The following is a 14365-nucleotide window of genomic DNA, read 5'->3' as shown; positions in this document are numbered from 1 at the left end:
CCTAAAATAGGGGTTAAGATCATCTTCATTAATAGAGATGAAAATATATCAAAAACTTAAGAAAAATAAATAATATAATATAACATTTTTATCCCTTAAAACTTAAAATACAATAATATAATATTTGTATTCTTAAATTTAAGTATAATATCTGTATTAACATAGAGAAGAGAGTCTCTTTCGTGGATATGAAAGCGCCGTTCTATAAATACACCCCACTCATTCAGAATAATAAATACAATTTAACTCAGAAGAAACCCTTCACTTCGTTTTCCCTTCCATTCTCTTAACTGATATGCTTTCACCTTGAATGAGCCAATCCTCCCTGACCAAATTTGTTACTCCCTGATACGTGCGCCCCTCGATTACTCATATCGCTGAATCAGGCACAACCGTATCAGGTACTTCGTTATGACAATATCAACTAGTTATATGTTTCTATTGTGTTTCTTCATTAGTTGTATCAAAATTTGTGTGTAAATATGGAACGGGATTCTCTGTCCGTTGGATTTCTTGTTTTTGTGTCCCCATTCAATCACTTTTTATTAACAAATGAAAATAATATTTGATTTTAATTTTATTTTATAAAAATAAAGTCCATATATTTAAATATGAATGATCCAGTCCAGAATTTGGAATATCAAGTTGGACATATAATCCCAATAGTAGTAATTATCGGTGCCTTTAAATCTTGTCGTGTGTGCGTTGCAAAATGAATAAATATCACTGGTTTAAAAGCATGTCCATAATCCTATAATTTCAATGAAATTATGACATAATAAAAATTGACATCTATATTTTTTACTACTCAAATATTTTTAATAAATATCACAATTTTATTAGATTTGGGACAAGGTTAGACAACTGATCTGCTTTCCAAATTCAAACTCCCTGTTGAAGTGCTCAAATTCCGGAACTGATTGTTTTTCTAAAACCACGCAATTGCACCTAGACTTATTTCTTGATCTCCTCTGAATACAAATGCGAATTTTTATTTACTTTTTATTATTTTTTGTATTAAAAATCTGCAAAAGGATCGTGTAAGAAGAAGAGAGAGACCAACTTTTCTTTGTCACAATGGAAATGGCCAAATCTGGGGGAGGAATTTTACGCGTTACGCAGCATGTGAGAGTGATGTCAAATACTACGATTCAAATTATATATTCCGTTTTGTTCGCAACTTACGCGAAGTTTTAGTATCCTATTAAACAAGTTAAGTCGTATTAAACATAATTTAAGTCAATGCTAAATTTAGCTGTTAGAACATGCTTTCTTGTTAAACATTATTAATTTTTTATAGTCAAGCTAATATTATATGATCATATAGCTGTTAGAACTTAGAACATGATTAAACAATGAGAAAGTAAAAAAAAATTATGTACTAATAGTGCAAACACATTTTGTTTAAATCACTTTATTATCTAAAATTTATATTTAATGATAATTAACTCTTCAAAAAAGTGTATGAAGTAATAACTCTATATAAATCTTTACACGTTATTTTTTATACAAAATGTTAGAAGATGCTTTCTTGCAACACATTTTGTTTAAATCAAGGGAAGCTTGTCTTATAGTTGTTTTCTATATATATATATATAATGCTTACAGAAACAATTCTAGTATTTGTTTTTAAGGATAATTAGTTGAGTTTTAGACATGATAATTTCATATGAAGGTTGACCGTTCAATGGATGAGTTACTTAACGTTTTATTTTATGAGATGGGTTAATAAGTTGCATTGGGTTATTTAGCAACTAATTTTAATGGAGGAAGTTAATAACATGCTGAATGATAATACTCCCTTTAAATCTCTTTAGTTTAGGGAGGACTGTAAACATTGTTTTATATTGTGACTGAGGATGTTTTGTTTCATGCTAAAGTCTATTTACAAATCAAATCAAATTGGTAGATAATTTCTCTCTTTATCATCCCTGATTTCATTGAAAGTAAAATGCATCTTAAGAGAATCTTAGATAGAGTCTTAGGTATATATAATGTGACCAAGTCTTGTAATAGAATCTTAAGCATACAAATTACTTTAACATAATAAAATATATTACCAATTTATATAGTGATTTAATTTCAGACACTTTCGACTTTTGTCTATAATAATATAAAGAGTTTAAAATCTATACACTGACAGTATAAAGTTTTTTACACTGTCAGCACATCATCCACTATTGATTTGTATTACTTTTGTTTGAGAGTCAATGGTGGCTAACAAATCAATGATAAATGATTTACTGTCAGAGTATACATATTAAATCCTAATATAAATTTAATATAAAACATTTGATATTGTGATTTAATTTAAGACACTTTAGACTTTTGTCTACATTAAAAAAATGTTATATAATAATATAATTTAATATAAAACATTTTATATAGTGATTTAATTTAAGACTCTTTAGACTTTAACCTACACTAAAAAAATGATGATATTTTAAAAGTCTGCATTAGTCTACATTACTGAAGTCTAAAAAGTCTTAAATTGATAACTAAAAAAAGAATGTTAAAAGTCTTAAATTAAATCGCTATATTAAAATGATGATATTTTAAAATTTTAAGAATGTTAAAAGTTTGTCTTCAGGAGGGGATGCAACTAATTAACAAATTTGAATTTTGATACGCGTGCCATATTCTCATTCCAATAATTCAATTTAACAACCGTGTGTGGTGTATGACCATCCTTTATACGTTTGTTTAAATGAGTTTAATATCTACCAACTTTCAATATAAAAGTTTTTACATATATCGTTTATTATTAATTTATATATTTTTATTTAAGAGCCGAGAATAACTAATATATAAATAATGGATAATATGTTGATAGTATAAAAAATAATTAAAGTATCAGTATACGAATTAAATCCCCTTTAAATTTGATCATTGGTGTATATTATAGCTGACATAAATAACCTAAAGGCTCAAACAAAGACCACACACAGTTCACACAACACGGTATTGTTTTAGTCTTACCATTTAAATTATGGTCAATAAATTATTAGTACCTAATTTTTTATGAAGTATTTTCTTAAGTTTTAAGCCATCTCCCCGCCCTAGATTTGATGTGCAACAAGCTTTGTTCTTCTGTATATTAAAAGGAAATCAGCGTGTATGCATATGTATTATATTACACAAAATGGTGGGAGGTGTTATATAAGATGTATTTAAGACTGATTTGAGTGTTATCTAGGATAGAAATGTATCCCTCAACTTTAATATAAAATTGTATAGAATGACTGTAAAATTTAAAATGATACATTAAACTTTAAGTTAAGCAATAAAAAGTCAATAAGACAATAAATTTAATTTAGTGGAAAATATAAAATTAGGATAGAACCTATTGAAGAGATTCAGGTCTTACTATCATCCATCCTTAAGCCTGATATTAAAGAAACAAAAAATATATATAAGAGAGAAATTGCTTTAGGTGATTTAAGCACTATGAAGAAGACTTTGAGAAGTCTAAGGCAAGATAAAGCAAATGGAGAGTAGCTCAATTGCTAAAGACGGAGAAGACAAAAAAAATTAGGCTTTTCTTAAGAATAATTTATATATTATTTGTTTTAATAGATATATTGATTATTCATTTAAATGGTAAAAGAAACAAAGAGAAGATAAGTGTCATCGATTACAATAATAATAATAATAATAATTAGTCAACTTAGGTGGAGCAACTATGCTATGTGGATGAGCATATGCGATAGCCATGTATCAAAAATCTAGATTCATATTAAGTATAACTACCATTGCGCCTTCTTGAATAGTTTAGAAACTTGATTGTGCAAAACTTTGAGAATTGAGTGGTCGTGATCTTAGTAGTTAGTACGTTAACCAATCGCTTGTATTTGTAATCTTGATCTAATTTTAAGTCATGCTACTTTATTTGTGACCCACATGCTAACAATTTCGTTGCTTAGTTTCTTGGTTTTGACTTGCATATGCATGTTTTCTCTTTACATTAGGCTAGATTCTGAATTATTCACTCACATCATGCAGGAAATTTAACAATTTGGTACAGAATGGCTGCGAATAATACTACAGTTGCAAGTCATTGTCCCGCACCCATGAAAGCTACGTCCAATGGGGTCTTTCAAGGTGATAGTCCACTTGATTTTTCACTCCCTCTTGTAATCCTACAAATATGCCTTGTGGTGGTTGTCACGCGCCTCCTGGCTTTTCTGCTCAAACCAATGAGGCAACCTCGAGTCATTGCAGAGATTGTGGTAAGTTTTTCGACCTTTTAATTTTTTCCACAGATTGTGCCATGCTTTTGATTTAGATGATTGTTTTAAAGAAACCGAACCAGAAATTGAATTGGCTAAAATCTGAGACATAATTATTTAGTTTAATTAAACGATGGTTTATAACCAGACTATTATTGAGTTGGAAATTTGATTGATTGATGATTCTCCCATTTGAGCGGTTCAACTCAGATTATTTTTTCCTTTTTTAGTAAATATAATTCATGAAATTTGTGAAATACGCCATTCATTCTAATATATTTTATTAAGAAATCATCTAATTAAGAGTATTGTACTTTGATTAAAACACAACTATTTATTTTTAACAGGAAAAGTAAAATTAACAAATAACATGATTTTATTATAGAAATTGAACAGGTCATGAATAGTTTGGTTTATTAGTTTCCCTTTTTTTTTAAAATCTGCATCAATTGAAAGTTAACAATGTATTACATGAGACAATGTTTCTCCATAAGAAAAATACTACTATTATTATTATCAGAAAATATGAATCATAAATAGACGAGTAAACAAATTAAAACTCATACAATTTATAATTAGTAACATATATAAAACAATTAATTAGTAACATATATAGCAATAACATATATAAAAATTTATGATATATGTTAGCTTTAAACCCAATACGACGAAAGTTAGAAGAAAAACATTAAGATATTGGGAAAATAATACATTAATTAAAATTTTAATAAGCCATGACATATATACTAGGAACATATATAATAATTTAGTAACTAATATAACAATATAAACACAAAATGTGTAATTCAAGCCTTTGATTGAAGAATTCAAACAATAATGGAACATTATTTTCTAGTGTATTTTTCTTTAATATGCATTTCGGTTTGGTTAGAACGATTCCTAAATTTCCAAAACCATGGGTTGAACTTAAACAGTTCCTTAAAAAAAATCAAATGCACTGTGAAACTAAATCGAACCACATTTTGTGGTTTGGTTTGGTTCGACCCACTAGTTTCAGGGTTTAAAAAGAAATCAGTTATACCCCTAATTATGGCTGAAAACGAGCCGAACCGTGTCGAACTAGAGCTAAGCTCAATTTAGCTCGATAAAGATTGGTTTAGCTTGAAACTCGACTCGAGTTTGATACAAGTTATTTTTTTTAGCTCGAGATCGACTTAGTTTGAAATGTCCTTTGAACAACTCAAATAATTATTTTATTTTAAAAAATACTATAAAAAGTTTTACATATATAAATATAACCTTGTTTATAAATATAATAACAATAAATATAAAAATAATGTATGAATCATAATAAACATAAAAATTAGTTTATATATATATATATATATATATGGAGTCAACTCATGAACATAAAGTCGATCTGTATCCAACTCAAGTTCAGCTCGTTTATTTAACGAGTTCAATTTTCAGCTCAAATTCAACTCATTTGGTTCATGAACCAAGTTTATCGACTAAATAACTAATCAAATTTTGAACGAATACCAAGTTGATTCGGTTCATTATCAACCCTACCCCTAACTATTGTTTTGCTTAAAAAAATTACAAAATGTGAAGGACAAAGGCAATGGTAAATATAACAAAAAAATCAGTTTACCACGATACAAATAAACAAAGCTTGTTATATGTGTTCTTAAAGCTCCACTTACTATAGCCAACTAAAGATAATAAACAAGTTTAGTCCTCTGTGAAAAGATGAGGCCACTCTCGGCTAAATAAAATAACAATATAGAGTCCACCAATTGTAGAGAAAAGAATCCATACTACGTTCAAATATAAAAGAAGATAATAGCTTGACATAATCAAAATATGTAGGAGAATGATTTATATATAGAAAAACTTCAAATACATCTAAAGCCAAGGGTTTAAATACTAGCATAAAAGACAACAAGAAATTCAAGAAATATACCAAACTGGAAAATTGCAAAACTTTCATCTTCTAAAATTATGCATAACTTGGTGAAACAAATGAGGATAAGCAACATCATATGGTTGTCCTCAAACTACGGTCTATTTGCAAGTTTAGTTTTGGAGGGGAATGAAGGAGAAGAGTTTTTTGTATTTACAATAATGTCCTTAGCTTTATCAAATTCTCATTATTATTTAAAGGGTAAAATTATATTTTTCATAAAAATACATTTTATCTCCCTCCTAATTCTTTCATATTTCTTCCATACCAAACAATCCTTACAATCCACTCATTTCCTCTCTTTTTTTTTCTTTCTACTCATACTCTTTTCTTTTATCTTCTCTCATCATATTTTCTTCTCTAAACCAAAAAAAAACATAAAGGAATCTCACTGCTTCGTAGTTTCTTCGTACTACTACAAAAAATCATCACATATAATGTTTTAAAAGTGAGGTTTTATTTTAATTGTATGGAGTCCAACTCTATGACATATGAAGGGTCACAAATATATTTCCTCAATCGTGTAACATGGAAAACATTATAAAGATTTGACAACAAAGGTGGCAAAACTATTTGGTAAGCCAAATGATCAATTATCTTTAGAATTTGATAAAGTCCTATAAATCTCGGGGAAAGCTTAGGGAATTTCAAGGCTATGCTAATCCCTGTAGCCGAGACTACACTAATAAAGACACATTCTTCTTCAAATTTGATAGGCTTCCTTATATTGTCATAGTAACTATTTTATCGACTATGAGCTATCTTCATTTTCCCTTATCATTTTAATCTTCTAAATCATTTGTTTAACCATAATGGGTCCCAACACCAAATTTTCGCATGTCCTAAACCACCAGATTAGAGTTATACACTTTCTACCATACAAAACTTCAAATAGTGCCATGCCAATACTTGAATCAAAATTATTGTTATAGATAAATTCAATCAAAGGCAAATAGTGCCATGCTATGCCAATACGCTTAAATTATTGTTATAGAGCTTTCTTAACTTGTAACTCTTGGTCTATCATATGCATCTCCTTTATTTGATCGGAGAACTCATTTGTTACCTTAAGTACTCCTAAAATCGCACTCTTTGAGTTCACTAGAACATCCAAATTCATATATGGAATTCCTCTATCAATTTGACCTCTTACATCATTAAGGCATACATGTGCAAGGACTTTTGACTTAATACAACTGCTATAACATTAGCCTTCTCATGGTGATACTAATGACCAAAGTTGTAATATTTGAAAAATTCCATCCACCGTCTATGTCCCATATTCAATTTCTTTTGATCAAACAAGTACTTCGAACTCTTAAATCACAAAAGACCTCACATGTTATACCATAAAGATGGTGCATCCATATTTTCAATTCAAAAACCTCACCAATCGACTCTAAATCATGAGTTGAATAGTTTTGATTGTGCAATCTTAATTGTCTTGAAGCATTAGCTACTACCTTTCCATCTTGAATCAATACACAATCCAAAACTTGCATTGAAGAATCACAATATACAATGAAGTTGTTGTTTGACCATGGAAGAATCAACAAAGGTATATAATTCAATCTCTATTTTAGCTCTTGAAAGCTCTCCTCACATCTTGTGGTCCAAACAAATGATTTCAATTTTCTCATCAGCTTAGTAAATGACAAGACTAGTTTTGAGAATCCTTCTATAAAATTTTAATAATAGTCGGTCAATACAAGGAAAGTCCTATTTTCTTACAGGCTTTGGGGGAAGTCCACTCCATCTTCGCTTCAACCTTAACATGATCCACTATAATTCTTTTCTTAGATATCACATGTCTAAAGAAATTAATTGATGCAAGCAAGAATTGATATTTTGAAATTTTAGCATAGAGATGGTTGTCCTTCAAAATCTTCAGAACAATTCTTAGATGTTTGACATGTTCTTTTCTATTCTTAGAATACACCATGATATCATGATAAACACCACCACAAAAGAATCCAGGTACAGATAAAATACCTATTCACATGGTCCATGAATATTGCAAGAGCATTTGTCGCACCAAATGGCATCACTAGGTACTCATAATGTTCATATATTGTACTAATGTAGTCTTAGAGATAGTCTTTATCTTAACTCTCACCGGATGGTAATCTGACCTAAGATCAATCTTAAAGAATACAACAACTCACATTAATTGATTCATTACATCATCAATTCTGGTAAATGAATACTTGTTCTTAATTGTCACTTTGTTCAATTGTCTGTAATCTGTGTATAACCTCATAGTGTCGTCCTACTTATCCAACAAAAATGGCACAAACCATGGTGAAACACTTGGCTGAATGAGCTCCTTAGCCAACAATTCCTCTATCTTTGTTTTCAACTCAACCAATTCTAATGGTGACTAGAGATGGCAAAACGAACATTGCCCGCAGGCGCGCCCGCATAACCCGCATTTTTTTGCAGGTAGGGCATACAAATTTTGCATATTTGCCCATTTTTCCGCCAAGTTTGTGGGCATTTCCGTTGGGCATGCGGGAGGCCCATAAATATACTTTAAGGAAAAAATAAGAAAATTTCAAATAAATTATGATGTAATGTGATTTTTATAATCTAATGTGATTCGTTAAACTTCATATAAAATATCAAAAATTTTGTTAATTTTTTATCTTCAACTACTTTATTTAATTTAATTTCATTTTTTATATGAATTTTTTATTTTTTTAATTATTCAACAATGCCCGCGGACCGCCCACAAGCCCGTTTTAAAATGGGCACGGTATTGAATTTTGTCCGTTAAACCAATGCAGACATGCCCGCGCTCGCTTAAATTTTTGCAGGCATTTGCTGGCGCGAGCTAAACGGGTCGGGCGACCCGTTTTACCATCTCTAGCGGTGACAACCTATAAGAAGTTATTGAGATGACCTTAGTCTCTGGCATTAAATCAATTGAGAACTTCACTTCCCTCACTAGTAGTAGACCAAGAATGTCATTAGAAACACTTGACCCCTTGCTTTTTTTCTCCATCCAAGGAAGCTAGAAGAATGTACATAATTGCTCCCTCTGTCATTGAACTCTTAACTTCATTACCTGACATGAATCTCTAACAACTAGGATCGCATCTATTTGTATAACGATAAGCATATTAAATCTATGAAGACTTTTCTATTGTTTACTACAACATGGTACTTTGAACATTGTGTTGAAACTACTACACACATTGATAGGGGTAAAGACAATTAAGTCAAAGGGTAAGGAATCCACTTGCAGCCCTAGTTGTGTCAAACAATCAATAGATATAAGAAATGTCTCGCACCCGAATTAAAGAACACAGATAAAAGGACCTCCTTAAGGAGACATGTACCTTAGATCAAATTGTCAGCCTCTATAACCTCATCACACCACTCATTGTAAAAACTCTTCATGTTGCTTTGGATCTTCCAGCCTTCATAACATTCATACTTGCTTCATCTTTAGGCAGTTCATTTTTATATTTCTAGATTCTTTGTTGAAGAAACAACCATCTCAATTGTCCACAATAGCATTACCAACAAGCTTCAATCCGTTAATATTTGGTCTTTGGTAGCCAATAGGTGGAATGCGTGGTTTCTTATTGTTGTAGAACATCTTCCTTTTACGCCTTCCTTGCATATAGTTTCGGTAAGATCCAAAATTTCTCTCAAGAATCGCACTCCTTAAAGAAACATCGATTGCCTTCATGTCATCTTCAAACATTCTACACTTGTTGAGTAGGGTTGGAAATTCAATGATTTCTTGATGACTAAACATCATCCTCAGCTCATTTCAAACCAATCTCAAACTTGCCACACTTTGATATTCTATCAACATCTAGATTACAATAGGGGAAATACTTGGCTGATTCGTTGAATTTGGAAGAAAAGTCCTGCATTGTTATGTTCCCATGCTATAGTCACATAAATTCCAGCTCCTTGCATGTCACCTCATACACTACGATTATTTTATATGCTCAGAATCCCCCTTGCATTGTTAATTTTGGGATGGGTTTCCTTACTTTCTCTCTGCATAATGTCTGCACAATGTGAAATCTTGCCTTACTTTTTTTCTCCCGATGCCTTCATGAATGATCTTGCATTTACTTTTTGTGGTACATCCTATGTTTCAATGTTTAATATAGACATTCATGTAATAAAATTGGTGTGTCCGGACCGGTCCTACCCACTTATCTAGTTTGACCCAATCACTCAAATAGGATTGAGTCTAGGTTCAGGTTAAAAATTAGACTCATACAATATTTAGGAGTGGGTAAGATACAAGTTTAACCTGACCCGACTCGACCCATAATCACTCACTTACATGTTTGTATATGTAGTACTGATATTTTTGCCGAAAGTATCAATGATTCTCTATTTTTTTATCGTATATACATGATTAACAACATATATACATATATCATTGGATATATCAAATTACATATCCATAATAATAAGTAAAATATTGATAAGACTTTATCTAAAAGAGATATGTATTATATTTAATCGAGTCTAGTGTCAAGTTACGGTTTAAAGGTTGTCCCAATCGATATTTGGGGTTAGGTTCAGATCTAGGTCCGAATAAAAACAATGATCCTACTAACATTTAGGGTCGGGTAAGCGACAACGCTTACCAGGTCCAACCTTGCCGTCATATGAATATTAGAATTCAAATTAAGGGAACTACATTTTCTCTGCCCGTCTTTAGGAAAAGCAACAAAATATTTGCTTATAACAATGTAATTCCCTTCACATTTTATCTAATTATCCCTGATAATCTGTGTTAGCATGAATTTTAATTTATAACATTTAAAAGAGGCTAACATTTTGTGTTGCCTGGCAGGGTGGAATATTACTTGGTCCATCTGTTTTGGGGCGCAACAAAAGCTATTTGAATGCTGTATTCCCTTCCAAGAGCATAACAGTGTTGGATACTCTGGCCAACATTGGTTTACTTTTCTTTTTGTTCCTTGTAGGCCTTGAGCTTGATCTAAAGGCCCTTCGCCGAACTGGTAAGACTGCTCTGGGCATTGCCCTTGCAGGGATCAGCCTCCCATTTGTAATAGGAGTTGGTACATCATTTGTTCTTCGTGCAACAATTTCACAAGGTGTCAGTGAAGCTCCATTCCTTGTATTTATGGGAGTAGCACTCTCTATTACTGCATTTCCTGTGCTAGCGCGTATTTTGGCTGAGCTCAAGCTTCTAACCACCGATGTTGGTCGAATGGCTATGTCTGCCGCCGCGGTAAATGATATGGCGGCATGGATTCTACTTGCTCTTGCAATTGCCCTTTCTAGTTCTGGCCGTTCTCCTCTTGTTTCTCTTTGGGTTCTCTTGTGTGGAAGTGGTTTTGTACTTGGTTGCATTGTCATTCTTCCTTACATCTTTAACTGGATGGCTCAGCGTTGTCCAGAAGGTGAACCAGTGAATGAATTGTATGTCACTGCCACCTTAGCTATAGTGTTGGCAGCTGGTTTTGTGACAGATACTATTGGAATTCATGCCCTGTTTGGTGCATTTGTGGTTGGAGTTCTTGTTCCAAAGGAAGGGCCTTTTGCAAGTGCACTAGTAGAAAAAGTTGAGGATCTTGTATCTGGTCTGTTCCTTCCATTATACTTTGTATCCAGCGGACTGAAGACAAATGTAGCCACTATTTCAGGGCTTAAGTCATGGGGGCTTCTTGTTCTAGTCATATTTAATGCTTGCTTTGGAAAGATTGCTGGCACTATTGTGGTCTCCCTACTCTGTAAAATACCTTTACAGGAGTCTCTAGCATTGGCCTTTCTCATGAATACAAAGGGATTAGTGGAACTCATAGTCCTCAACATTGGCAAAGACAGAAAGGTAAGTACTTGATTCATGAAATAGTCTACATTATGTAGAATTAGTCTTTTAAAAATAGAGAAATAACATATATAGCATCAATGCATCACACATTATCATATGTTTTTTTCGTACTACCAAGGGTATCCCCTCATCTTTTTGGGTAAAGAACTAATCCCTTTCGGGATTCGTGACTGCCCCTCCTAACAAATGTCATTCCCAGGAATCGAATCCTTAACCTTGGGGATCCAGTAGGGTCTTACACCACTAGACCAACGCTTTGTTGGTACACCATTATCATATGATCACACACATTAACACACATATTTATAGATATCAGTATTTTAAATTGCGGTTGTGATCGTGAAATTTTGATCGGGTTGCCATTATTGCGATTACGTGCGATGTGGATTGTGACCATTGCGGTGTGAATTATTTTGTGATAAAAAATAATATTTTTGAACTTAATGCGGTTTAATGACCAAAATGCAGTCCAATGCAGTTGTGTTGCGGCCGATGGGCCCCATTGTTGTGATTTAATGTCATGCTGCAATTGCAGTATCATATGGTTTGTGACGGTCACCATAACCATATTATTATGGCGGGTGAGATTCACAATTTCAATCTAGATATATAAGTCTGATAAAATATTACTTCTGTAGGTATTAAATGACCAAACATTTGCAATTATGGTATTGATGGCTATCTTCACAACTTTCATCACAACGCCTTTAGTGATTGCCGTATATAAACCAGCCAAAAGAATGACTAAATCTGATTATAAGTACAAAACCATTCAGAGGAAAGATATGAATACACAGCTTCAGCTTTTGGTGTGTTTCCACAGCACAAGGAACGTCCCCTCCTTGCTTAATCTCATTGAAGCATCACGTGGAATTGGAAAGAGGGAAGGATTAAGTCTATATGCATTGCATCTAATGGAATTGACAGAGAGGCCATCTGCAATATTAATGGTCCAAAAGACCAAAATGAATGGGCTACCCTTTTGGAATAAGGGAGGCCATTATTCTAATGCCAATCAAATAGTAATTGCCTTTGAGGCTTATGAGCAGCTAAGTCGAGTGTCCATTCGTCCTATGACAACAATATCACCTTTTTCAAACATTCATGAAGATATATGCACATCTGCTGAGGATAAACAGTCTGCAATGATAATTCTTCCATTTCATAAACACCCAAGAGTTGATGGAACATGGGAAAACACTCGAGTCGAGTTTAGGTCGATTAATAGGCGAGTTCTTGATCATGCACCATGCTCTGTGGGGATCTTGGTAGACAGAGGACTTGGTGGAAGCACCCATGTAGCTGCAAGTAATGTCGCTTCTGCAATAACCATGTTATTTTTTGGGGGTCGTGATGATCAAGAGGCTCTAGCCTATGCTTTAAGAATGGCTGAACATCCTGGTATTAATCTAACTGTAGTAAGATTCTACCTAGCAAGCTCTGAGGATGTTGGAGAGATTGTTAGTGTCCCTATAAACGATAACCCATCAGAACCAAAAAATGTATCAGAAGATGAGATTTTCCTTTCTGAAGTGAAACAAAAGATAGCGAATAACAGTTCAATCAAGTTGGAAGAGAAAGGTGTTAATAACTATAATGAAATAGTTGATGTTGTTCGAGGGTACGGTGGATGCAACTTGTTTTTGGTGGGTAGGATATCAGAGGGACAAGTGGCAGTTACTTTGAATTCAGTTACATGTGAGTGTCGAGAATTGGGGCCTGTGTGCAACATGCTAACTTTTCCAGAGTTCTCAACCTCAGCATCAGTCTTGGTTGTGCAACAGTATCACAGTCAGAGAAACCTGAATCGTGCATCGTCCACTAGAGTGGATGTGTATTCCGAGGAAGATTTGGAGAACAACTCGTACTAGTTCTTCTCTTATTTGTCTCAAACTTTGAATATTGAAGGTTGTGTACCTATTGTAACTTTGTAAGTAATACGGAAAACTTTTCCCTAGCCAATTGGAAGGGCATATGGGTATTTAAGTATTTTAAATATTAGAAGAAATTCCTACTTTCTTCCTTATAAAAAATATGTGTAACAATTTAATTTTAAAAAAAATGAAAATCCAAAATACTACTCAAAAATTTTGAATGTGGGTCAAAATAGTCTTTGGAACTAAGGTGTCTCAAAAGCTAGTCATAAAAAAAAATTAAAAGACTAATTTGATTGACATTTAAAATTTTTCTAGAACAATTTTAGGTTTTCCAATTTTTTAAGATATAAATTGGTACACATTAATTTCTTAAGGAATCAAAATAAGTCTTTACACTAAATTTTTAGGTAAAGTAAAAGATATACATGTATGTGTGACATTGTTTGTGTGAAGTGTGATGATTTTATTTGAACATGTAATTAACTTGTTACTTGTG

The 14365-nt window shown here is 32.5% G+C and overlaps 1 protein-coding gene across 1 annotated transcript; it reads left to right on the top strand.

Moving 5' to 3' along the window:
- LOC109330479 (cation/H(+) antiporter 18-like) lies at positions 225 to 13932 on the top strand. The gene is made up of 4 exons (XM_019564671.1): positions 225 to 401; positions 4003 to 4229; positions 10988 to 11989; positions 12631 to 13932. Exons 2-4 carry the CDS (start codon positions 4026 to 4028, stop codon positions 13861 to 13863), a joined length of 2439 nt encoding a protein of 812 aa, XP_019420216.1. The 5' UTR covers positions 225 to 401; positions 4003 to 4025; the 3' UTR covers positions 13864 to 13932.

This window comes from Lupinus angustifolius, chromosome LG17 (genome assembly GCF_001865875.1).
Source record: "Lupinus angustifolius cultivar Tanjil chromosome LG17, LupAngTanjil_v1.0, whole genome shotgun sequence".
NCBI classification, from domain to species: domain Eukaryota; kingdom Viridiplantae; phylum Streptophyta; class Magnoliopsida; order Fabales; family Fabaceae; genus Lupinus; species Lupinus angustifolius.
This window is presented reverse-complemented; position numbering and strand designations above follow the sequence as displayed.

Coding starts and splice junctions, on each gene's coding strand:
- LOC109330479 (XM_019564671.1), top strand. CDS start 4,026: ATGGCTGCGAATAATACTACAGTTGCAAGTCATTGTCCCGCACCCATG. Junction 4,230..10,987: donor GAGTCATTGCAGAGATTGTG/GTAAGTTTTTCG, acceptor GTTGCCTGGCAG/GGTGGAATATTACTTGGTCC. Junction 11,990..12,630: donor ACATTGGCAAAGACAGAAAG/GTAAGTACTTGA, acceptor TTACTTCTGTAG/GTATTAAATGACCAAACATT.